Here is a 25,811-nt window from a genome sequence, read left to right as displayed (position 1 = left end):
TGCCGAATCTGCGGCCCTCTAACAGATGGGCACTCTGCAACCACCACAGGAGAGACAACCTTGTTCTTGGTGACAGTGTTATCCGCTGATGCATGTGCAGATGCGATCCGGACCATTTGTCCAGCAGATCCCACTGAAATGTCCGTGCATGGAATCTGCCGAATGGAATCGCTTCGTAAGAAGCCACCATCTTTCCCAGGACTCTTGTGCATTGATGTACTGACACAGTTCCTGGTTTTAGGAGGTTCCTGACAAGTTCGGATAACTCCCTTGCTTTCTCCTCCGGGAGAAACACCTTTTTCTGAACCGTGTCCAGAATCATTCCCAGGAACAGCAGACGAGTTGTCGGGGTCAATTGAGATTTTGGAAGATTCAGAATCCACCCGTGTTGCTGAAGCACTACCTGGGTTAGTGCTACACCGACTTCCAGCTGTTCTCTGGACTTTGCCCTTATCAGGAGATCGTCCAAGTAAGGGATAATTAATACGCCTTTTCTTCGTAGAAGAACCATCATTTCGGTCATTACCTTGGTAAAGACCCGAGGGGCCGTGGACAAACCAAACGGCAGCGTTTGAAACTGATAATGACAGTCTTGTATCACGAACCTGAGATACCCTTGGTGTGAGGGGTAAATTGGGACATGCAGATAAGCATCTTTTATGTCCAGGGACACCATGAAGTCCCCTTCTTCCAGATTCGCTATCACTGCTCTGAGTGACTCCATCTTGAACTTGAATTTCTGTATGTACAGGTTCAAGGATTTCAGGTTTAGAATAGGTCTTACCGAACCGTCCGGCTTCGGTACCACAAATAGTGTGGAATAATACCCCTTTCCCTGTTGTAGGAGGGGTACCTTGACTATCACCTGCTGAGAATACAGCTTGTGAATGGCTTCCAAAACCGACGTCCTTTCTGAGGGAGACGTTGGTAAAGCAGACTTTAGGAACCGGCGAGGGGGAGACCTTTCGAACTCCAACATGTAACCCTGAGATATTATCTGCAGGATCCACGGGTCCACTTGTGAGCGAGCCCACTGATTGCTGAAAATCTTGAGTCGACCCCCCACCGCTCCTGAGTCCGCTTGTAAAGCCCCAGCGTCATGCTGATGGCTTTGTAGAACCCGGGGCGGGCTTCTGGTCCTGGGCAGGGGCTGCTTGCTGCCCTCTCTTACCCTTTCCTCTGCCTCGCGGCAGATAAGACTGTCCTTTTGGTCGCTTGTTTTTATAGGAGCGAAAGGACTGCGGCTGAAAAGACGGTGTCTTTTTCTGTTGGGAGGGGGTCTGAGGTAAAAAAGTGGATTTGCCGGCAGTTGCCGTGGCCACCAGGTCCGAAAGACCGACCCCAAATAATTCCTCTCCTTTATATGGCAATACTTCCTTATGCCTTTTGGAATCCGCATCACCTGACCACTGTCGCGTCCATAAACTTCTTCTGGCAGATATGGACATCGCGCTTACTCTTGATGCTAGAGTACAAATATCCCTCTGAGCATCTCGCATATAAAGAAAAGCATCCTTTAATTGCTCTAGAGTCAATAAAATACTGTCCCTATCCAGGGTATCAATATTTTCAGTCAGAGAATCCAACCACACTACCCCAGCACTGCACATCCAGGCTGAGGCTACTGCCGGTCGCAGTATAACACCAGTATGTGTGTATATACTCTTCAGTGTAGTTTCCAGCCTCCTATCTGCTGGATCCTTGAGGGCGGCCGTATCAGGAGACGGCAACGCCACTTGCTTTGATAAACGTGTGAGCGCCTTATCCACCCTAGGGGGTGTTTCCCAGCGCGCCCTAACCTCTGGTGGGAAAGGGTATAATGCCAATAACTTCTTGGAAATTAGCAGTTTTCTATCTGGGTTAACCCACGCTTCGTCACACACGTCATTCAATTCCTCTGATTCTGGAAAAGCTACAGGTAGTTTTTTCACCCCCCACATAATACCCCTTTTTGAGGTACCAGCAGTATCAGAGATCTGCAAAGCCTCCTTCATTGCCGTGATCATATAACGTGTGGCCCTATTGGAAAATACGTTTGTTTCTTCACCGTCGACACTAGATTCATCTGTGTCGGTACCCGTGTCGACTGACTGAGGTAAGGGACGTTTTACAGCCCCTGACGGTGTCTGAGACGCCTGAGCCGGTACTAACTGGTTTTCCGGCCGTCTCATTTCGTCAACTGACTTTTGTAATGTGCTAACATTATCACGTAATTCCATAACTAAAGCCATCCATTCCGGTGTCGACTCCCTAGGGGGTGACATCACCATTACCGGCAATTGCTCTGCCTCCACACCAACATCGTCCTCATACATGTCGACACACACGTACCGACACACAGCAGCCACACAGGGAATGCTCTAATCGAAGACAGGACCCTCTTAGCCCTTTGGGGAGACAGAGGGAGAGTTTGCCAGCACACACCAAAAGCGCTATAAATGTATATAAACAACCCTAGAAGGTGTTGTTTTTGATATAAGCGCTTTTAATATATCAATATCGCCAAATTATGCCCCCCTTCTCTTTGTTACCCTGTTTCTGTAGTGCAGTGCAGGGGAGAGTCCTGGGAGCCTTCCTCACCAGCGGAGCTGAGCAGGAAAATGGCGCTGAGTGCTGAGGAGAATAAGCTCCGCCCCTTTTTCGGCGGGCTTTTCTCCCGGGTTTTAAGAAAACTGGCCTGGGTTAAATACATACATATAGCCTTAATGGCTATATGTGATGTATTTATTTTGCCACTAAAGGTATTTAATATTGCTGCCCAGGGCGCCCCCAGCAACGCCCTGCACCCTCCGTGACTGAATCAGTGAGACGTGTAGCAACAATGGCGCACAGCTGCAGTGCTGTGCGCTACCTTCATGAAGACTGAGGAGTCTTCTGCCGCCTGCTTTCCGGACCTCCGTCTTCAGCGTCTGTAAGGGGGATCGGCGGCGCGGCTCCGGGACGAACCCCAGGAGGACCTGTGTTCCGACTCCCTCTGGAGCTAAGTGTCCAGTAGCCTAAGACTCCAATCCATCCTGCACGCAGGTGAGTTGGAAATCTCTCCCCTAAGTCCCTCGATGCAGTGATCCTGTTGCCAGCAGGATTCACTGAGATTTAAACCTAAAAAAACTTTTTCTAAGCAGCTCTTTAGGAGAGCCACCTAGATTGCACCCTTCTCGGACGGGCACAAAAACCTAACTGAGGCTTGGAGGAGGGTCATAGGGGGAGGAGCCAGTACGCACCATGTGATCCTAAAAGCTTTATTTAGATGTGCCCTGTCTCCTGCGGAGCCCGCTATTCCCCATGGTCCTGACGGAGTCCCAGCATCCACTAGGACGTTAGAGAAATAGTACCTACCCTCAGCGCCACGGACCATAGGTGACGGGAGTGCAGCTGCTATATCTACTTATTGTAATGTGGTATAAAATTAACTGGAGGGCACTATAATGTTACATTAAATGAACTGGGGCACTGTAATGTGGCACAATATGAAGTGGAGGCACTATAGTAAGGCATAATATGTACTGGGGACACTGTATGACATAATGTGAACTAGGGCACTACTATGGGGCATAACATTACCTATGGCACTACTATGGTTCAGAAAATGAACAAGGACACTATTATGGGGCATACATTTAACAACTGCTGTGGAAAGGTGTCTCTCTAGCAGCATTGGGACAGGGGCCCCTTCAAAATGTTGCTATGGGGCCTACAAAGTTCTGGCTATGCCCCTGTATCTATCATATCAGCTCAGTTAGTGTGTCAGGTTACATGAAACAAATACTAGTATGGACAGCTCTGTGTCCTGCACTCATGAGGGAACTGGCAGCCAGTACAAGAACAATTACGAGCAGTGTGCCTGAAAGCTTGGGCCATCAATGAAGACATGGCTTTAATGGTGAGACAGACACCTCACAATCAGTCTGATCAGTGATGTGGGGTTAATAGACACAACAACTAAAGCTCTCAGACCCAGTAAGGGCTAGGACTGGAAAATAGTACAGCTGTGACCCGTTTTTCACCATCAAGCTGGCTGTGACTGGTGCATAACGGTCAGGTTATAAAACTTGCAATGTGCTGATATAAAGCTGTTAATGCCTCACTGAACACTGCTTCTCAGAGTTAATCTGTGACCAGAATCAAAGGCCTGCTGGAGTTTCTCAAGAGCCATTATTAACATTACTGACTTTTAATAGATCTTTGTCATTTCCTGATACATTTAATCGGTTTGGAACATGCAAATGGAAATAACCGAGTGTTTCTCTCACAATGATCACATACCTTGTCCCAAAAAAACAGATAAGATTGGCTGAACTCAAATTCTTCAATGTTAAATTTCTTCATAAACGGTAATCTCATTACATTTAGGCAAGAAAATATCCAGCACCGACCTGAAACACAGAGTAAATTCTGCTATATTAAGTTGTGGTATTCCTGGTAAAATGTAGAATAAATAGTAAGACAAGACCAAGCATATAGGAAACACATCATTAAGTACTTACTTGCTGCAGGTTGAGTATCCCATATCCAAAAAGCCGATATCCAAAAATTTTTGAGCGCGACTGAGATAGTGACACCTTTGCCTTCTGATGGTTCAGTGTACACAAACATTGTTTCATCCACAGAATCATTAAACATATTGTATAGAATGGCATTCAGGCTGTGTGTATAAGGTATATATATGAACCATGCATGCATTCTGTATTTAGACTTGGGTCCCATCCCCAAGATATCTCCTTATGGTATCCAAATAGTCCAAAATATGAAAAAAAATCTAAAATCCAAAATACTTCTGGCCCGATCATGGAAAATTCTAGGGGCACCTGGAAAGGCCTAGGGCAGTGGTTCTCAAACTGAGTGCTGTGCCCCCCTGGGGTGCCTCGGGACACTTACAGGGATGGTTGGGTTGGGGGTCTAGGACCAATTCAAATTATGCATGTTCAATGTAATAGGCAAAAACAATGCTGGTGGCTGGCAAGCAAATATGTGGACAAACAGAAGCAAATCTTGTACCTTACCACACAGTTAACCTTAGGATGACATATAAACACAATTTCATTAATTGAATATTTAGTTCTAAATTTCTCAATAAGAAACTTTTGGCCTAGGGGTGGCGTGAAATAAATACTGATACTCCAGGGCACCGTGATTCAAAAAAGTATAGGAACTACTGGCTTAGTGGCATCTATGCAGGCTGGACATCTAAGCTCCCCTGCGCCGGCTCCACATTTCAGATTCCCAGTTGAAAGTGGATTTCGATGGAATGTACAGGCTTTCTGGCACTGCTGCTCCATTGCCTGTCATAATACAGGTATATGACAGGCACCAAAGCAGCAGCAACAAAAAGCCTGTAAAGTCCAGCGCTGATCATACAGCTCCTGCAGCTTCCATCAGTGTGATGCTGGCGTGACCTAAGGTCATGTCAGCATCATTCACAGCAGAGAGTACCGTGGAGGAGAGAAGCAGAGGGAACACAGTAAAGGAGGTACAAAGGGGGAGAAATATGATAGCTGGAGACACACAATGGGCAGAAATTTGATGGCTGGAGAGACATACAGGGGGAAGAGATTTGATGGCTGGAGACACTCTGTTCCCTAGTCACCCACTGTTTGGTGAAGCCACGCCACCTTCAAGGGTCCCACATTTGGGTGTGCAGCAGGCAAAAATCTTGCCTGGGGCATCAAACTGGTCAGGGCTGCCCCTGCATGAACACATTTAGTGTTCCCCCTAGGATTGTGGCCAGGCAGGACGCATAGGTGCAGGAGTGGTATTGCGCAAGTGCTCAAAAAGGGGGCGCAGCACTGCCAGCGTCACTGTTGGGGGCGGACTGGCCCCCTCGATGTCACTAATGGGAGCATGCCCCAGCCGTGGTGTCACTAATTGGCTGCATAGGTGCAGGGCTGGTATTGCGCAAGTGCTCGAAAAGGGGGCGCAGCACTGCCGGCGTCACTGTTGGGAACGGACTGCCCCCCCCCCCCCCATGTCACTAATGGGAGCATGCCCCAGCCGTGGCGTCACTAATGGGGTGCTGGGCTTCCACCAAGAGCTCCCTTTAATGTGAATAGATGCCATGCACATGCGCACAGCATCTATTCATGCAGTGGCACAGTAGGCTGTTTTAATGGGCACTGCGAACACTATCATTAACATAAGGGGGCTGATTCTTTGTTGTATGCAAAATGGCTGTCGTTACGAGCAGCTATGGAAGCCCGATTTATTACTTTATGCTAATGTTAGGAATCCGCAGGACTAGTTTGTTTTGTTGCCATGGGATAGGAGACAAAGCTGCTCTCAAATCAAACTGTATCTGGTGCAGAGAAGAACTTGGCTTGGTAATACATGAACGGTGGTGAAACCCGCACATGGCAGCCAGGGAAAGGAAAGCAGTGTGTTTAGTAGGCAGAGCAACACGAACAAGAACCAAAGTTGTCAAATCATCTGGATGTGGAAACCCCCTTCAAAAGTTTCAGAGAGCACTCACTTCTGTCCTGTGCATTATAACCTATAGTTACAGCTTATAAATGAAGTAGAGTGCTGTCTTACAGATCAATGTGTTGAAATACAATTAAATATCATTCACTGAATCAAATCAAAGTTTCACTAGTGAATAATCTAAACCAGGGCTGGCCAAACCAGTCCTCGAGATCTACCAACTAGTCATGTTTTCCAGGCCTCCTGGAGATCTGTAGTCTTGTCAGTTAGGAATGAATGCAGCACATCTTAATTGGTAATGACTACACCTGTGTACTAGGTAGGTGGTCTGGAAAATGTGAACTGTTGGTAGATCTTGAGGACTGGTTTGGCCAGCCCTGATCTAAACTGAAAGACAATTTGCTTAAAAAGTGCCAAACAATGATTATGCAATTAGGCATCTCTCAGACATGAGGAAGGGAGTGGGGCGAATGAAATAAGTTTTGGTACTCAAGAACAGCTATAGGGAACAAATGTCATTGTCATAACATATACTGTATATATACATATACTATATATATATATATTCACAAATGCCGCCACACTGTGAGCTCATAAATAAATGTGGCACTATGCCTGTACTCAGGGCTGGACACATCTATGTGGCTGGACACATCACCCCTGTACTGTACATCCACTTTTGGAAGTCACTGCCATCAATATCAATGCGCATTTCCGCCAGCCCTATTCCTGGTGTAAGAGACCATCTGAAATCATACAGTTTTCTACGCACGTACAATCTGCATAGCCCGCAGTTCCGCTGAAAGGACACTCTCAGAACATGTAGCTTATGTGCCAAACACCCAGATGCCATCCAGTTTCAGCCATTCTCCTGTAGTTGCTCAAAGCTGCATACTACAACATCTGTCTGTAAAACGTACTTGAGCACAGCTCGGAATCAGCCCAGGATGTGCGGTACTACGAAGATGTCAGTAAATACACATCTCAGGAATATCACATGGGGGTTCATCTCATGGCAGCATTTTTTTGTACACACAGGGATTATGAGGGGGGAAACAAACACCACTTTTAATAATAAAAACACAGTCAATTTTGTTCAAAATACATCATCTGTGAATGTATTTATATAGTTTGCCAATGAAAAATAATATTTTCCCCACATGCCGTGGATGCTGCCCCATTTCCCCAACATGAACCACGATCCGCCGGTCGGCGGCCATTGATGATCGTCAATCCACCGGGGAAACCTGGAAATTCTTCATTTTAAAAATCCCTGATATGCTGATCCCGACCATTTTTGCTCGGGATCAGGGAATCGAGATTATGAAACATGTTTACTATTCAAGATTCCCTATACTGTATTTCTGGGTACTTAATTGGTTTCTCTGAAATCACACTTGAAAGACTTTTGCACACTGTGACAAAAAAGTGGAAAAGCAAAGAGTTATGTTAAATATGCCCGAGAAGGTGCGTCTTCCTGGTAGCTAATAAGCGACTAGTACGTCAGTACTTAGAGCACAGTGGTACTACCAATTCAACTGCTCTGGTTCCTACGACTGAACACACATACACATGGAAACTGCAAGACTGATCTTTGTAATGAACACTTCTGTATGTGAGCTGACAACCACTATAGAGGCTAAATATAAATTGAAATACTGACTCTGCATGCCCTCCATTTCAAATCAAGCCCTCCTAGAGTGTGTTCTCTTCCGGAGACGTGTCATACCTGAGTTTTTCTGGTTGGTGACTGGTTTGCCCTCAGCGGGGATGGTGTGTTGAAAGACGTGCACACTGTCCTGGACGGTCTGCCTTTGCAGACACACCTCCAGCGGATCACTGTTTGTCGCAACATTCTGAGCCAGCAGGAACTGGGGCGCAGACTTCAGCTTTTTCCTGAAGGAAGATGTTTTTTCCAAGCTCAAACCTGAGAGGAAAAGTGAGACAAGTAGATTCAACTTAATCACACAAGTTTGCAATCACTGGAATGGTATCAAGAAAGTTTCAAAAACTAGCTGGGGGACGGGGGAGATAGGACTACTAATGCTTTGTGATCATGTCATACATGGCATGATCAGTCAGCATCTCCTTCAACAATCCCTGTAATAAGCAGTTTTAAAAGGTTTGGGTTCAATATGCTGGCGGACAAAATACAGACTGCGGCATACCGTTGGTGAGAATCCCGATAGGGGAAGGGTAATTATACATACCTTTCTCCAATGCCCCCCCAACTCTACCTTCCCGCAGCCTAAACCTAACTCACCACCCCACAGCCTAACCCAAACCTTCCCTGGTGGTCACTAAATCTAACCGCTCGCCCCTTACCGCAGCCTAACCATAACCATCCCCTTTTTATCTGTCCAGCAACCACTAGAATGGGATCCCAGTGGTCGGAATTTTAGTGCCAGGATTGTATTCCTAGTCGAAATGTCGGTGCCGGCATTCCGAGCAGTGGTCAGGATTCGGGTGTTGGTATTTCGACTGCTGGGAAATAACAACAGCGGATAAGCGTCTGTAGCTCAGACTTTGAAGTATCATAATACGGTTTCCAATATACAAATTTTCAGATGTATCTGCAAATAAGATTTTACTTACCGATAAATCTATTTCTCGTAGTCCGTAGTGGATGCTGGGGACTCCGTCAGGACCATGGGGATATAGCGGCTCCGCAGGAGACAGGGCACAATAATAAAAGCTTTAGGATCAGGTGGTGTGCACTGGCTCCTCCCCCTATGACCCTCCTCCAAGCCTCAGTTAGGATACTGTGCCCGGACGAGCGTGCATAATAAGGAAGGATATTGAATCCCGGGTAAGACTCATACCAGCCACACCAATCACACCGTACAACCTGTGATCTGAACCCAGTTAACAGTATGATAACAACGAAGGAGCCTCTGAAAAGATGGCTCACAACAAGAATAACCCGATTTTTGTAACAATAACTATGTACAAGTATTGCAGACAATCCGCACTTGGGATGGGCGCCCAGCATCCACTACGGACTACGAGAAATAGATTTATCGGTAAGTAAAATCTTATTTTCTCTGACGTCCTAGTGGATGCTGGGGACTCCGTCAGGACCATGGGGATTATACCAAAGCTCCCAAACGGGCGGGAGAGTGCGGATGACCCTGCAGCACCGAATGAGAGAACTCCATGTCCTCCTCAGCCAGGGTATCAAATTTGTAGAATTTAGCAAACGTGTTTTCCCCTGACCAAGTAACTGCTCGGCAAAGTTGTAAAGCCGAGACCCCTCGGGCAGTCGCCCAAGATGAGCCCCCTTCCTTTTGGAATGGGCTTTTACCGATTTTGGCTGTGGCAGGCCTGCCACAGAATGTGTAAACTGAATTGTATTACAAATCCAGCGAGCAATCGTCTGCTTAGAAGCAGGAGCACCCATCTTGTTGGGTGCATACAGGCTAAACAGCGAGTCAGATTTTCTGACTCCAGCCTTCCTGGAAACATATTTTTCAGGGCCCTGACAACGTCAAGTAACTTGGAGTCCTCCAAGTCCCTAGTACCCGCAGGTACCACAATAGGTTGGTTCATGTGAAAAACAGAAAACACCTTAAGGAGAAATTGAGGACGAGTCCTCAATTCTGCCCTGTCAGAATGAAAAATTAAGTAAGGGCTTTATATATGATAAAGCCGCCAATTCTGACACACGCCTGGCTGAAGCCAGGGCTAATAGCATCGTCACCTTCCATGTGAGATATTTTAAGTCCACAGTGGTGAGTGGTTCAAACCAATGTGACTTTAGGAAACTCAAAACAACATTGAGATCCCAAGGTGCCACTGGGGCACAAAAGGAGGCTGTATATGCAGTACCCCTTTTACAAACATCTGAACGTCAGGCACTAAAGCCAGTTCTTTCTGGAAGAAATTCGACAGGGCCGAAATTTGAACCTTAATGGACCCTAATTTTAGGCCCATAGACAGTCCTGTTTTCAGGAAATGTAGGAAACGACCCAGTTGGAATTCCTCTGTAGGGGCCTTCTTGGCCCCACACCACGCAACATATCTTCGCCAAATGCGGTGAAAATGTTTTGCGGTTACATCCTTCCTGTCTTCGACCAGGGTAGGGATGACTTCATCTGGAATGCCCTTTCAGGATCCGGCGTTCAACCGCCATGCCGTCAAACGCGGCCGCGGTAAGTCTTGGAACAGACAAGGCCCCTGCTGGAGCAGGTCCTTTCTTAAAGGTAGAGGCCACGGGTCTTCCGTGAACATCTCTTGAAGTTTCGGGTACCAAGTCCTTCTTGGCCAATCCGGAACCACGAGTATCATTCTTACTCATCTCCTTCTTATGATTCTCAGTACTTTTTGTATGAGAGGCATAGGAGGGAACACATACTCTGACTGGTACATCCACAGTGTTACCAGAGCGTCCACCGCTATTGCCTGAGGGTCCCTTGACCTGGCGCAATATCTAGTTTTTTTTTTTTTTCAGGCGGGACGCCATCATGTCCACCTTTGGTTTTTCACAACGGTTTACAATCATGTGGAAGACTTCCCGATGAAGTCCCCACTCTCCCGGGTGGAGGTCATGCCTGCTGAGGAAGTCTGCTTCCCAGTTTTCCACTCCCGGAATGAACACTGCTGAGAGTGTTATCACATGATTTTTCGCCCAGCGAAGAATCCTTGCAGTTTCTGCCATTTCCCTCCTGCTTCTTGTGCCGCCCTGTCTGTTTACGTGGGCGACTGCCGTGATGTTGTCCCACTGGATCAATACCGGCTGACCTTGAAGCAGAGGTCTTGCTAAGCTTAGAGCATTGTAAATTGCCCTTAGCTCCAGTATATTTATGTGGAGAGAAGTCTCCAGACTCGATCACACTCTCTGGAAATTTTTTCCTTGTGTGACTGCTCCCCAGCCACTCAGGCTGGCATCCGTGGTCACCAGGACCCAGTCCTGAATGCCGAATCTGCGGCCCTTTCATAGATGAGCACTCTGCAGCCACCGCAGAAGAAACACCCTTGTCCTTGGAGACAGGGTTATCCGCTGATGCATCTGAAGATGCGATCCGGACCATTTTTCCAGCAGATCCCACGTAAAGGTTCTTGCGTGAAATCTACCGAATGGGATCGCTTTGTAAGAAACCACCATTTTTCACAGGATCCTTGTGCAATGATGCACTGATACTTTTCCTGGTTTTAGGAGGTTCCTGACTAGCTCGGATAACTCCCTGGCTTTCTTCTCCGGGAGAAAACATCCTTTTCTGGACTGTGTCCAGAATCATCCCTAGGAACAGTAGACGTGTCGTCGGAAAAAACTGCGATTTTGGAATATTTAGAATCCACTCGTGCTGTCGTAGAACTACTTAAGATAGTGCTACTCCGACCTCCAACTGTTCTCTGGACCTTGCCCTTATCAGGAAAGCGTCCATATTTCTTTTAAGAAGAATCATCATTTCGGCCATTACCTTGGTAAAGACCCGGGGTGCCGTGGACAATCCAAACGGCAGCGTCTGAACTGATAGTGACAGTTCTGTACCACGAACCTGAGGTACCCTTGGTGAGAAGGGCAAATTTGGACATGTAGGTAAGCGTCCCTGATATCCAGTGACACCATATCGTCCCCTTCTTCCTGGTTCGCTATCACTGCTCTGAGTGACTCCATCTTGATTTGAACGCTTGTATGTAAGTGTTCAAATATTTCAGATCTCACCTAGCCGTCTGGCTTCAGTACCACAATATAGTGTGGAATAATACCCCTTCCCTTGTTGTAGAAGGGGTACTTTGATTATCACCTGCTGGGAATACAGCCTGTGAATTGTTCCCAATACTGCCTCCCTGTCGGAGGGAGACGTTGGTAAAGCAGACTTCAGGAACTTGTGAGGGGGAGACGTCTCGAATTTCCAATGTACACCTGGGATACTACGTGTAGGATCCAGGAGTCCACTTGTGAGTGAGCCCACTGCGTGCTGAAACTCTTGAGATGACCCCCTACCGCACCTGAGTCCGCTTGTACGGCCCCAGCGTCATGCTGCGGACTTGGCAGAAGCTGTGGAGGGCTTCTGTTCCTGGGAATGGGCTGCCTGCTGCAGTCTTCTTCCCTTTCCTCTACCCCTGGGCAGATATGACTGGCCCTTTTGCCCGCCTGCCCTTATGGGGACGAAAGGACTGAGACTGAAAAGACTGTGTCCTTTTCTGCTGAGATGTGACTTGGGGTAACAAAAGGTGGATTTTTCAGCTGTTGCCATGGCCACCAGGTCCGATGGACCGCCCCTTTATACGGCAATACTTCCATGTGCCGTCTGGAATCTGCATCACCTGACCACTGTCGTCTGGCAGATATGGACATCACATTTACTCTTGATGCCAGAATGCAAATATCCCTCTGCGCATCTCGCATATATAGAAATGCATCCTTAAAATGCTCTATAGTCAATAAAATCTTGTCCCTGTCAAGGGTATCAATATTTTCAGTCAGGAAATCCGACCAAGCCCCCTCAGCGCTGCACATCCAGGCTGAGGCGATTGCTGGTCGTAGTATAACACCAGTATATGTGTATATACTTTTAGGATATTTTTCAGCTTCCTATCAGCTGGCTCCTTGAGGGCTGCCGTATCTGGAGACGGTAACGCCACTTGTTTTTATAAGCGTGTGAGCGCCTTATTCACCCTAAGGTGTGTTTCCCAACTCGCCCTAACTTCTGGCGGGAAAGGGTATACCGCCAATAATTTTCTATCGGAGGAAACCCACGTATCATCACACACTTCATTTAATTTATCTGATTCAGGAAAAACTACAAGTAGTTTATTCACACCCTACATAATACCCTTATTTGTGGTACTTGTAGTATCAGAAATATGTAACACCTCCTTCATTGCCCTTAACATGAAACGTGTGGCCCTAAAGGAAAATACGTTTGTTTCTTCACCGTCGACACTGGAGTCAGTGTCCGTGTCTGTGTCTGTGTCGACCGACTGAGGTAAATGGGCGTTTTTACAAGCCCCTGACGGTGTCTGAGACGCCTGGACAGGTACTAATTTGTTTGCCGGCCGTCTCATGTCGTCAACCGACCTTGCAGCGTGTTGACATTATCACGTAATTCCTAAATAAGCCATCCATTCCAGTGTCGACTCCCTAGAGAGTGACATCACCAATACAGGCAATTTGCTCCGCCTCCTCACCAACATCGTCCTCCTACATGTCGACACACACGTACCGACACACAGCACACACACAGGGAATGCTCTGACAGAGGACAGGACCCCACTAGCCCTTTGGGGAGACAGAGGGAGAGTTTGCCAGCACACACCAAAAACGCTATAATTATACAGGGACAACCCCTTATACAAGTGTTTTCCCTTATAGCATTTTTATATATGTAATCATATCGCCAAATAAGTGCCCCCCCTCTCTGTTTTAACCCTGTTTCTGTAGTGCAGTGCAGGGGAGAGCCTGGGAGCCTTCCTCACAGCAGAGCTGAGCAGGAAAATGGCGCCGTGTGCTGAGGAGAATAGGCCCCGCCCCCTTTTCGGCGGGCTCTTCTCCCAGAGTTTGTGAGATCTGGCAGGGGTTAAATACATCCATATAGCCTCAAGGGCTATATGTGATGTATTTTAGCCATAAAAAGGTATTATACATTGCTGCCCAGGGCGCCCCCCCCAGCGCCCTGCACCCTCAGTGACAGTTGGTGACTGTTGGTGAAGTGTGTTGACAACAATGGCGCACAGCTGCAGTGCTGTGCGCTACCTTATGAAGACTGAAAGTCTTCTGCCGCCTGTTTCTGGACCTCTGGACCTCTTCAACTTCGGCATCTGCAAGGGGGGTCGGCGGCACGGCTCCGGGACGAACCCCAGGGTGAGACCTGTGTTCCGACTCCCTCTGGAGCTAATGGTGTCCAGTAGCCTAAGAAGCAAATCCATCCTGCACGCAGGTGAGTTTTCTTCTCTCCCCTAAGTCCCTCGTAGCAGTGAGCCTGTTGCCAGCAGGACTCACTGAAAATAAAAAACCTAACTTAAACTTTTATTCTAAGCAGCTCAGGAGAGCCACCTAGATTGCACCCTTCTCGTCGGGCACAAAAATCTAACTGAGGCTTGGAGGAGGGTCATAGGGGGAGGAGCCAGTGCACACCACCTGATCCTAAAGCTTTTATTATTGTGCCCTGTCTCCTGCGGAGCCGCTATATCCCCATGGTCCTGACGGAGTCCCCAGCATCCACTAGGACGTCAGAGAAAACCCCTATATTAAGGGTATGCAACATGCAGCCCTCCAGCTGCTGTGGAACTACAGGGTAACTGGAGGGCCGCATGTTGAATACCCTTGCCATACATCATTGTAGCAATTGCATGTCAATATAAATAATCAGATATAATTCCACATGTATAAATATATGAGTCTCTGTGTTTTAAAAGATAGCCACTTCTGAGGAAACAGCCATCTGTCCAATAGGCTGAGAAACGCTTCAAGGCCAACCCCCGGGTGACAGTTGCTGAAGCAGTGCATGCGCTCTCACACGCCGGATCCTCATACAGCCGGGACTGCATGCTGGTGCAGCTACAGTGTGCAGCAAAGACCATACCTGCCTGACAGCTGACTCTCTGTAAACCAGGCCACAGTTCCCACGGTTTGTTGTGAGCAAGTAGCCACAACATTTATACTACAGAGTATATAAGAAGGTGCTGTACACTTCCATCGGCCACACGCAGAGGAATCCGCCGGCTGACTTCAGTCTACGCAGAGGAGACCACAGTTGAAGACGTCACTGCTGGAGTTCTGTATACTGTATCGCATTACCAGAAAGGTGAGTATACATGAATTGCTACTTACCAAAGCTATATATCACATCGAACTGATGCGATGTACTGTATAGTGCTAAGATACAATTCACTTTTGGATTTTTATATGAATAGACCCCTAAAATAGTTTACTTATTATTCTGAACAAGTTTACTGTTGTACTGGAACAGTTTAGTTATACTGACCCAGGGGGCCGTGTTCTGTACTTTAAACACAATTTATATTTACATACTCTTTTCTTAGGGCTTCCAGCAGCTGCAGAAATGAGTCCCTTGTCTGTCAGGGATGTGAGTAACTGATAGTTCCAGAACTACTAAGACACAACAGGAGCACACCAGCCCCTTCTAGGTTTTCTGTGTGTTTACATTTACATCTAGAGATGGCTACTGAGTTGCTGTCTCAACACAATGAGTCAAATAATTTATAAGTTCGAATAGGGATGGCCATCGACCATCGATGATGCAAAATCATTGATGGTTTACGGTCGATATAGAATACTTTTGCCATCGATGGGGGAGAACCAGATGGTTTGCCTCCATCGATGGAAAGGTATAACTAAATACTTTTTTTTCTTTTAATGTGGTGCCGGGACACGGAGCTTAGCTTCGCCCCCCGACACCTGCTAAGCCCCGCACCTGGTTTTTCATTGGTCCGTGGACCAGCCTGCACCTTTCATTGGTGACCATCGAGTGTTGCAAACCATTGATGGTTCACCATCGATGGTGTGTGTGCCATCGATGGTTATTATCGCTGCTACCATCGATGGTAACCATCAATGGACACCCCACCTATGGGCATCCCTAAGTTCGAATGATCTGAGTCACTCACAGTTTGGTGTGTTGAGACAGCCCCCAGAAGCCTTTCTCAGTCGGTCACAGTGATTGGGTGGCAGCACTCCTTGGTGACACCCCCTGGGAAGGAGCAGTGTGATGATGCTCAGTGTCAGGGCTGCAGCTGAGCCTGACTTCTTGTGACACTGAATTGAGACAGTGGAGATTCATCAGATTCATCCAGTGCAGCTGAATAGCAGAGGTATGAGTCACTGACTGACTGTGAGACAGTGCTCACTCAGTGGAGATGGATCAGAATCATTACTGATTCATTCAATGCAGCGGAATATCTGACACACTACCAGAGGTCTGACTCACTGACTGCCTGTGAGACTGCTGCAGACTCAGTGGAGATGGATCAGATTCATCAATGATTCATCCAGTGCAGCTGAATAGCGGAGGTATGAGTCACTGATACCCCTTTCAGACTGACAAATATTTCCCGGGTTATTGCACATGAACGCGCATCAACCCGGGAAATTGCTCAGTGTGAAAGGGTACAGGAACAATATCCCGGGACGAGTCTTGACCTGGGTTGAATCAGGGATAGTCCCGGGATGCAGTGTAGTGTGAATGAGACCTACCCGGTATTCAGTACACAGGACTGTTAAAAGGCCTCTCAATGGAGCTTTCTTGGGCTCAGAAAAGATGATGTAATCATCAGGAGCCCAGAGAAGCATCCCTGGAAGTGGAGGAGACAGGCAATATGGCTACCTGGATTGATCAGGAGATCAGAGAGCTGCTCAGCATAAGAGGGGAGGAGGAAATAAAGAGGCAGATAACAGTCAGTGAATGATGCTATTATTTATAAAAACATTTCAAAGCTGAAGACAGAGGAATTATCCGTACACAACAGCAAGTTATTAATGAAATGAAGGCTCTGAAAAAGCAGGCCCCACCCCTCACTTTGCTTGCCTATTGTGACCTCATCTATGTGAGCCAGAAAAACGTCCATTTCTAATGATATACATATGTATTTGCAGGGATTTCCTGGGATCAGTGTAAACGGGCCTGTCCCAGGTCAATCCCAGGTCTAAGTGCAGTGTGAAAGGGGACATTCCCGGGTTGTGTCCTGGGATGCGTCCGGGAACACATTCCCAGTTGTGACCCGGCTCTGTCAGTCTGAAAGGGGTATGACTGACTGTGAGACAGTGCTCACTCAGTGGAGATGGATCAGAATCATTAATGATTTATTCAGTGCAGCTGAATAGCTGACCCACTCCCAGATGTCTGAGTCAGGTGCTGATCATTGGGTCGACCCTGTCCAGGTCGAAAGTCACTACGTCGACCACTGAAGATCGATAATGAGTAGGTCGACACTAGCTGAAGGTCGACACATGAGTAGGTCGACATGTATGGAAGGTCGTTGTCATGATTGGACGCTATTCTGACGCCAGAACGTGCATAACTGCAAATAATATTGTATTGATCAATGTCTGCAAATGCCCTGTGTGTGGTTATGTATAAATCCTGTGTGAAAAGGTCATAGGAGACTTCAGTCTGATGTGCCACTGCACCCTTGCTGATCTTAAAGGGGGAGGTGTCATGATCCAGGCTATTTCAAGCAGGAATAAGCCTGTTAATAAGTAGTGTGAAATCAATATAGATGATACCAGGATATCCAAGTGACGTATCAATGGATGTGATGCCAAGGCATCTGGGTTACATCGAAATGGGCATGAATGAAATGTGTATTATTCCAATTGATGTATCAAGGTACCAGTATGTGGTAACTGTCTTTGCATGTTAAATGGTTGGAGCTTGATTGATCTGCTGGCATTTCATTGTAGCCACAGATCACAGAGACACACTGACTGCTTAGGTGTGAAATCTAGTTTAGTTTACTTACCCCAGAATCAGAACTGAGATCTTAAAGTAAACGCAGGTCAGGCCTGAAATGTGTTTTCTCAACTGGCTTGTGTATCTCCGAACAGGTTGTTTCCTGACCCCAGGGGGTCACCAGGGAGGCCAGAAAGACATGCTGGCTACGGAAGGTGATTAAAAGCTTCCTTCAGCCAGCTATAACAGTGTCTTAGTATGATTGATAAATCTGATTGCCCATCTTCAAAAGGAAGGGGAAGAGTAATTAGCCAGCCCCTGCGTATATGACAAAGAGACCCCATGTTACAGTTGAATTACACAATTAACTCTGATCTGGAAAGGGTTAACAGTAACACTCCAGAGGGAGGGGAGTTGGAGGGGCAGCATGTTTTTTAAATAGGAGACTCACAGAGGGTAAGTGGTCCATTATCAAAGAAGCGAGTCAGGAGAACATTCTGGCTCTGTAATGTTCCGATATATCCGAAGCGGCTTCACTTCACCTCATCGTTCTACTCTGCATGCGTGCTAGTATCGGTGGGTTTATCTTCCTATTTTTATTTTCTTGAAGTTGTCTTTCTGTTGTGACTGACTTTTTATCATTATATTCTTGTAACTTTCTTTTTTTCTGTAACATAAGCTTTGAAGTGTTTTACTGGAATTAAATAATATAATTTTAGATCTGGTTTCTGTTGTGTATCCAACCCAACTCTCTGAAAGAGGCGTTACCAAAATATTAATAATTCTAGGTGCAGGCAAAAGCCATAAGTTTGCCTTGGGTCATACCCTAAACATTTGTACTTTGGCTGGTGGCAGTGATTTTGTGTGAAATTAACACACGCGCTCAGGTATCCAGTAGCGGTGTCACGTGGCAGGGATTCGCAGATTGGCGTATCTGGGGAATCGCCGTGCCTAGGATCGTGACAATCGGCATGGGAAAGATCGACACAGGTTTTTTTCTTGTTGGTTTTTTTGGTGGGGGCAGGGTTTCTTGGACTGAATTTCCATCTGGGACCACCAACAATTGAAACATATTCGCTAGCCACGCTTTGGGCGCGGTGTCTCGCTACACACGCCACAAGGTTTCTAACCAACCCTATGCTCACTTGGATAGAGGAGGTAGGAAAAAGTCCTGAGACCCCCCAAAAAAACTGTGTCAACCTTGCCCATGTCAACCTATGCATGTGTCAACCTGCTCACTGTCGATCTTCAGTGGTCAACCTAATAACTGTCGACCTAAAGACCGGATACCATCTGAGTCACTCTCTCCACAAGTCCCAGCACTGCCAGCAGTTTCTGCACTCACTGCATGTGCAGCATAGTTGCCTACCCTCCCTCATTCTGCAGGAGACTCCCTGAAATAGTAGTAATCTCCCTCACTCCCTGAACAGTCCCTCAATCTCCCTGAAAAAAAAGAGAAATCAGAGATACATTCAAATGGGATCATCCGTGCAATTTCCCTGTATTGGTTATAAGACACAATGATCCCTATGGCTACATGCATTGTAAAGGTTTCTTGTGGCCACTTACAGTATATGGAACCTCTTGTAAAACACAATACTCAAAAAAAATCCTGCAAAATATCAGTCTTTTCTTCAACAAGTAGATCTTACTAACTTTGGGGATCATTTACATGTGGATGTAAATTATTTTCATGACACGCCTCTTAGATGTAGCAGTACGCGCCCGCGCTGATAAGTGTTACTTTCACAATCTCCCTGAAATGCTTTTTCAAAAGTAGGTAAGTATGATGTGCAGTCTGCAATGCATTACAAAAGAGCCATATACCCAGACACTACACTAAGCTGAGCCATGTGTCTCAACTCACTTCACTGTATCCCTTTGCCCATGACTATATATTTATATCAGTCTCTGCCCTTAAGTAAAATTTTAACCCAAAGACACGCCCATAACCGTAGTCACTGCCCCCAGCATCAGGCCCCTCCCAGTGTGCGCCATGCCCCTCCCATGACTCAGCAGCAGCGATTGTGACCCCGGAGATCACAGAAACAGGACCGCACCCTGTTTCCCAGTGGTATCTTCCCAGACCACGCTACTGGTCGCCCCCCCCCCCCACAGTCACCTGTGCTCATGGTCTCTTCCTGTGATCACAGCAGCGGGCAACACGGATCTTCCCAGGCTCAACCGGCAACTCTCGTTGTCTCCTCAGCTTCCGGAGCTCGTACAGGAAGTGCTGCTGGGGTGGGCGGGGCCGAGCCGGCACACACGGGGCGGAGCCTGGAGGCAGCTGTGGATGCACACGTGACCGGGGTGTCAGGCTTGGGAGGGCGCGGAGGAGCTTCTGTCAGTGCCAAAGAGAAGCGAAAGGGAAAGTGCTGTAACCGCAGCCATGTGCGGGGAGCCGCCAGCGTGTACAGTGCTATGCTGCTATATGCCTCTCCTCATGCTCGTTCGCCCCGACTGCCATTTCTCTCACTGACACTAGTGATGATGTGTAGGGGGAAACAGCAGGAGGAGGTGGGGAGTCATTGGGCACAGGGAGCCCCGGCAGTGCAGACATTGCAGCGGCGTCCAGAAGTGTTCAAAATTAGGGTTGGACATCCATCCTCAATGGTGTAACAGCAGCTATGTTTTCATTAGGTGCTAGTACATTTCATGGCTGCTTTTCCACGGAATGGTCTAAAAACAATCAGCTGCCCTGCTGCTGCGTTGGTGGGGGTCATTGGGTCGACCCTGCCTGGGTTGACTACTTTTGGTCGACTTGCACTGAAAAAGGTTGACATGATTTTTATTTTTTTTTACTTTTTTTGGTGTTTCTCAGTAAAATTAGTGGGAACCACAATTGGTGCACCGGGTCCCCTTGCATGGCGAGCGGAGGTAGGTGCCTTGCTGCGCTTTGCACAGGTTACTATTCCCAATCATAGTTCTCGTTAATCATAACGTATGAAAAAGGTAAAAGTATAGGGGGGAAAAAGTGAAAAACTCATGTTGACCTTTTCCTGTGTCAACCTTTGTCATATTGACCTTTTGAACCATGTCGAGTCGACCAATAATGATCAATCTAACAACCTCATACCCTGCAGCGCATCTGCTCTGCACATCTGTGAACCATTGGGATGGTTAGAATGCAATGGCAACATGGCACAATTTTACAGTGATGTAACTAGGGGTGTGCAAGTGGTGCCATTGATGGTCATTCTGAGTTGATCGCTCGTTATTTTTTTTTTTTCGCAACGGAGTGATTAGTCGCTAATGCGCAATGTCCGCAGTGCGACTGCGCCAAGTAAATTTGCTATGCAGTTAGGTATTTTACTCACGGCATTACAAGGTTTTATCTTCGTTCTGGTGATCGTAATGTGATTGACAGGAAGTGGGTGTTTCTGGGCGGAAACTGACCGTTTTATGGGTGTGTGTGAAAAAACGCTGGCGTTTCTGGGAAAAACGCGGGAGTGTCTGAAGAAACGGGGGAGTGTCTGGGCGAACGCAGGGAGTGTTTGTGACGTCAAACCAGGAACAAAACTGAACTGATCGCAGTGGCAGAGTAAGTCTGGAGCTACTCAGAAACTGCTAAGAAATTTCTATTCGCAATTGTGCTAATCTTTCGTTCGCAATTTTACTATGCTAAGATTCACTCCCAGAGGGCGGCGGCTTAGCGTGTGCAAAGCTGCTAAAAGCAGCTTGCGAGCGAACAACTCGGAATGACCACCATTGTGCAGAACTCTGTGGCTGGTACCGCTGCTTAATCATGTATTGTTATGCTTAGCTGCAATTTTATACCAGTTCCTTTGCTGTAAAAGTAATAACCTAGTGTATCTGGTAACTGCGATAGGCTTTACATGCGGCTACGATGTGATAAGATGCTACATTTAGGAAAAACTACAAATTGCTCTCCATCTAGGTCGTCTCAAGAGCGTGAGGCCATATTGCACAAAAACGCTAGGTGAATGTGAAAACAGCGCCTTGTTACTTTTACCTTGAAAGCGATGGCATCATTTTTATCAGCTTAGTTTATTATATAGATCAAAGGTAGGCAATATCTGGCTCTAGCTTCTGTGGAGCTACACACCTCAGCATAGGTATGGCCTTCAGTGGGTTATCCACTGATGGTGTGAAACCATCTCCAAGGGAACTGTCAATGTTTTTAAACCACAATGGTCACCCATGCTTTAATATACACAAGGCTGCTGGCCAATCGGAGCCTGGGGTGTGGCTTTGCAGAAGCATCAGGGGTGGAGCTAAGTTCCTTGCCCCATCCCTAAAGAAATAAAAAAATATTAATTTGATTCTTTATCATTGATGGTGGGAAACCATGTGGTTCTTCCTTATTGATGATAAAAGTATTCAACATCGGTTATAGACCATCAATGCTATTGAATCATCGATGGTTGATGGCTATCCCTGCCCCAGCATGCCATGCCACAGTTTTAGCATTTCCTACCAGCGAAGCTTGCAGAGCATGCTGGATATGTATTTCCACAGCAGCTGGAGTGCCAAGTGTTGTCTGCTCATAATAAGAGATCAGGGATGGGGAACATTCGGGCCTTCAGCTGTTGTTGAACTACACATCCCAGCATGCACCGCAACCATTTTAGTATGGCCAAATATCAAAACTGTAGCAAAGCATGCTGGTATGTGTAGTTCAACAACTGGAGACCCCTGACATAGATTATCCTAAGCATTACAGTATGGATTGTAAACGGGAATATATGAAACAATCTGTTAGGTTGTTGCTGCACCTGTCAAAAACTGGTGGTGGGATAGAGAATGTTGATTTCAATTATTATAAATGGAATAAATTGCACCCATAAAAATATGTGCATACCCAGTGTGTATATCTTGAATATGAATAGTTGGTATGGTACTAAATTTGAGTATGAGGTGTAGTAAAGGGTTGAACATATTCTAAGACACTGGCATAAAATGCATTAATTGCGCACGGTAGTTTGACTTGATACAGTGATACAGAACATATTATTTTGTCATGATATTGTTAGATTGTGTTTTTGCTGTACAATCCATGATAAAAGAAATTGAAAATAGATTTGTCTATTATACTTCAATCTATTAGAGCGCGTTTTTTCAAATGAGCACAACCTATGCAGCGTTCTATCAACTGTCAAAGCTGTGACCAGAAAGACTAACCTCGCCTGGATGTCACCACGGGCAGCATCATGGTGGGCGATCCCAATAGAGTAGCAGAGTGCACTGTGCAGACCAGAAGCAGGAGAGGAGCAGAGGAGGCTAGCATTTCTTGTGGGTTTTTCTCTTACGTCCTAGAGGATGCTAGGGTCCACATTAGTACCATGGGGTATAGACGGGTCCACCAGGAGCCATTGGCACTTTAAGAGTTTGAGAGTGTAGGCTGGCTCCTCCCTCTATGCCCCTGCTACCAGACAGTTTAGAAAATGTGCCCGGAGAAGCCGGTCACAGCTAGGTGAGCTCTACAGAGCTTTCCTGGAAAAGTTTATTTTTAGAGTTTCTATTTCAGGGAGGCAGCTGGCAACAGCCTCCCTGCAGCGATGGACTAAGGGGGGAGCAGTGTCCGCTCTTCGGGGTCTGAGCCACTGTCTCCGCTGACTGGACACTGATCTCCAGAGGGGTAGAATCGTTCCCCACCACAGGGGACCGCTCGCCCCAGCAGCAATCTGCCAACCCCTTACAGAGTTGAAGATGTGGTGAGTGAGACACCGACCCCTCTAGCAAGCGAGGGGCCGGTGTGAAGATGTCGGCAGCGGGGAGGGATAATACTGCGCTCCTGAGAAAGCTCAGCGGCACATGGTGCGGCGCTGTGAGGGGCGCCCTGGGCCAGCGCTTACCCCCTACACTGGTCCAGAAGTCTGTCGGGGTCCGCGGATCTCAGCCAGCACATTTTCCTCAGGCCAGTGTAATCTATGAAGAGCGGGAAGACAGCGGCATTAAGGGGGCGAAGCTTCTCCTCAGAGCGGACCCAGCAGCGTTCCAGCACCATTTTCCTGCCTGCACAGCGCTGAGAGGAAGAACAGGTCCCTCCACAGCAACTCCAATATCTGTACACAGTACCAGGGGGTTGTAGAAAGAAGGGGAGGCTGTAATAAGACTGTGTCCTATTAAGGTGCACAGTCAGCGCTGACAAGGCGTCTCCCTTTGCTAAAAGCGCTGTGTGTGGGTTGGCTCCAATCTCTGTGTCTCTCTTGCCGTTCTTGGGGGGGGAACTCAGTCTGCCCTCACCTGTGTGTGTGTGTGTGTGTGTGTGTGTGTAGTGTTTGGTGGTCTCCTTTAGCTATGTCCAGGGATACTGTGTCATATGCTGCAGAGGATTTATCCTCCCAGGATACCGATTCTGACACCACAGACGGCAATGGGGATGTGTTGCGGGGGTCCGCATCTCTTGCAAAGGGGGTGCAATTGTTGATAGAAGCTATCAGGGATGTGTTGAATGTTAATGATACCACACCTGAGCAGGTTGAGGAGGCTTTTTTCACTGAAAGTAAAAAAGCCTCGCTAACCTTCCCTGTGTCAAAGGAATTGAATGCTATATTTGAAAAAGCATGGGTAAACCCTGAGAAAAAATTCCAGGTCCCTAAAAGGGTGCTGGTGGCGTTTCCTTTCCCTGAGGAGGATAGGGAAAAATGGGAAAACCCGCCGATTGTTGGCGCATCTGTGTCCAGACTCTCAAAGAAGGTGGTTTTGCCTGTTCCAGGATCTACCGCCTTAAAGGAGCCAGCTGATAGAAAAATTAATAACATGCTTAAATCAATGTACGCTGCTTCAGGGGCCCTATTATGTCCCACTATTGCTACTGCATGGATTGCAAAGGCTATAGTAAAGTGGTCGTCTACCTTACTTGAGGATTTGGATAGGGATGACGTTGCTTTATATTTACACAACATACATGATTCAGCAGGTTTTATGGTAGAATCCATGAAAGACCTGGGTTCCATTGCTGCGGGAATATCTTCCATGTCTGTTTCAGCTCGTCGGCGACTGTGGCTGCGCCAGTGGTCGGCCGACGCGGAATCCAGGAAGAGTGTGGAGGCCCTACCTTATACAGGTCAGGCTCTCTTTGGGGAAGCTCTAGATGCGTGGATATCCACGGCTACAGCGGGTAAGTCTCCGTTTCTTCCCTCAGCAGCACCTGCTCCGAAGAAGTTCTCTTCATCTGCAATGCAGTCCTTTCGGCCTAACAGGCCTAGAAAGGCCAGAACGTCCAATACCTTCTTTAGGGGAGGTCGAGTTAAGTCCAAGAAACCTGCCGCTGCAAGTTCCCAAGACCTGCCGCTGCAAGTTCCCAAGAGCAAAAGCATGCTTCAGGTACGCGAAAGTTCTCCGCATGACGGTGGACCACGCGGCCTGGAGCATTGTACTACAGGACGCTGTCCAAAAACTGGTGGAGGCACAGGTCATTGTTCCAGTACCACCTCACATGCAGAACAAAGGTTACTATTCGAAACTTTTCGTGGTACCGAAACCGGATGGTTCGGCCAGGCCCATTCTGAACCTAAAATTATTGAACCCCTTTCTTAAGGAGTTCAAGATGGAGTCTCTCAGGGCAGTGATATCAGGTCTGGAAGAGGGGGAATTCCTGGTATTTCTGGATATCAAGGATGCATACCTCCACATTCCAATCTGGCTGCCGCATCAGGCTTTCTCTCCGTTTCGCATTGCTGGACTGTCATTTCCAGTTCCAGGCCCTGCCATTCGGCCTCTCCACAGCACCAAGGGTGTTTACCAAGGTGATGGCAGAAATGATGATTCTCATCCGCAAACATGGTGTGAACATCATTCCATATCTGGACGATCTGCTGATATAGGCATCGCCCAAGGAGAAGCTGCTGCAGTCCATTGTTCTCACAACACGCCTCCTCAAGAGTCATGGTTGGATTCTGAACCTTCCAAAGTCACATTTGGAACCAAACCAGAGGTTATCATTTCTGGGAATGATCCTGGACACTGAAGTGCAAAAGGTGTTTCTTCAGCAGGAAAAGGCGTTGGTGATACAAATTATGGTCCGGGATGTCCTGAAGCCAGCCCGGGTGTCGGTTCATCAATGCATTCGCCTATTGG

General features: G+C 47.2%; 1 protein-coding gene across 2 annotated transcripts in view; it reads right to left on the bottom strand.

The window, feature by feature from the left end:
* BLMH (bleomycin hydrolase) overlaps positions 1–20,023 on the bottom strand; it is a 194,887-nt gene extending 174,864 nt beyond the window's left edge. The window contains exons 1-3 of one of the 2 annotated variants that reach the window (XM_063955955.1): positions 19,891–20,023; positions 8,144–8,341; positions 4,264–4,373 (exon numbers count right to left, since the gene is read on the bottom strand). In XM_063955955.1, the coding sequence (XP_063812025.1) occupies positions 4,264–4,373; positions 8,144–8,341; positions 19,891–19,900 (318 nt within the window). In that variant the 5' untranslated portion in view covers positions 19,901–20,023. The remainder of the gene's footprint in view (positions 1–4,263; positions 4,374–8,143; positions 8,342–19,890) is intronic. The other variant, XM_063955954.1, reaches the window with a different exon arrangement.
* Between the last annotated feature and the right edge of the window lie 5,788 nt (positions 20,024–25,811).

The sequence above is a fragment of the Pseudophryne corroboree genome, chromosome 2 (assembly GCF_028390025.1).
Source record: "Pseudophryne corroboree isolate aPseCor3 chromosome 2, aPseCor3.hap2, whole genome shotgun sequence".
Lineage (NCBI taxonomy): Eukaryota > Metazoa > Chordata > Amphibia > Anura > Myobatrachidae > Pseudophryne > Pseudophryne corroboree.
This window is presented reverse-complemented; position numbering and strand designations above follow the sequence as displayed.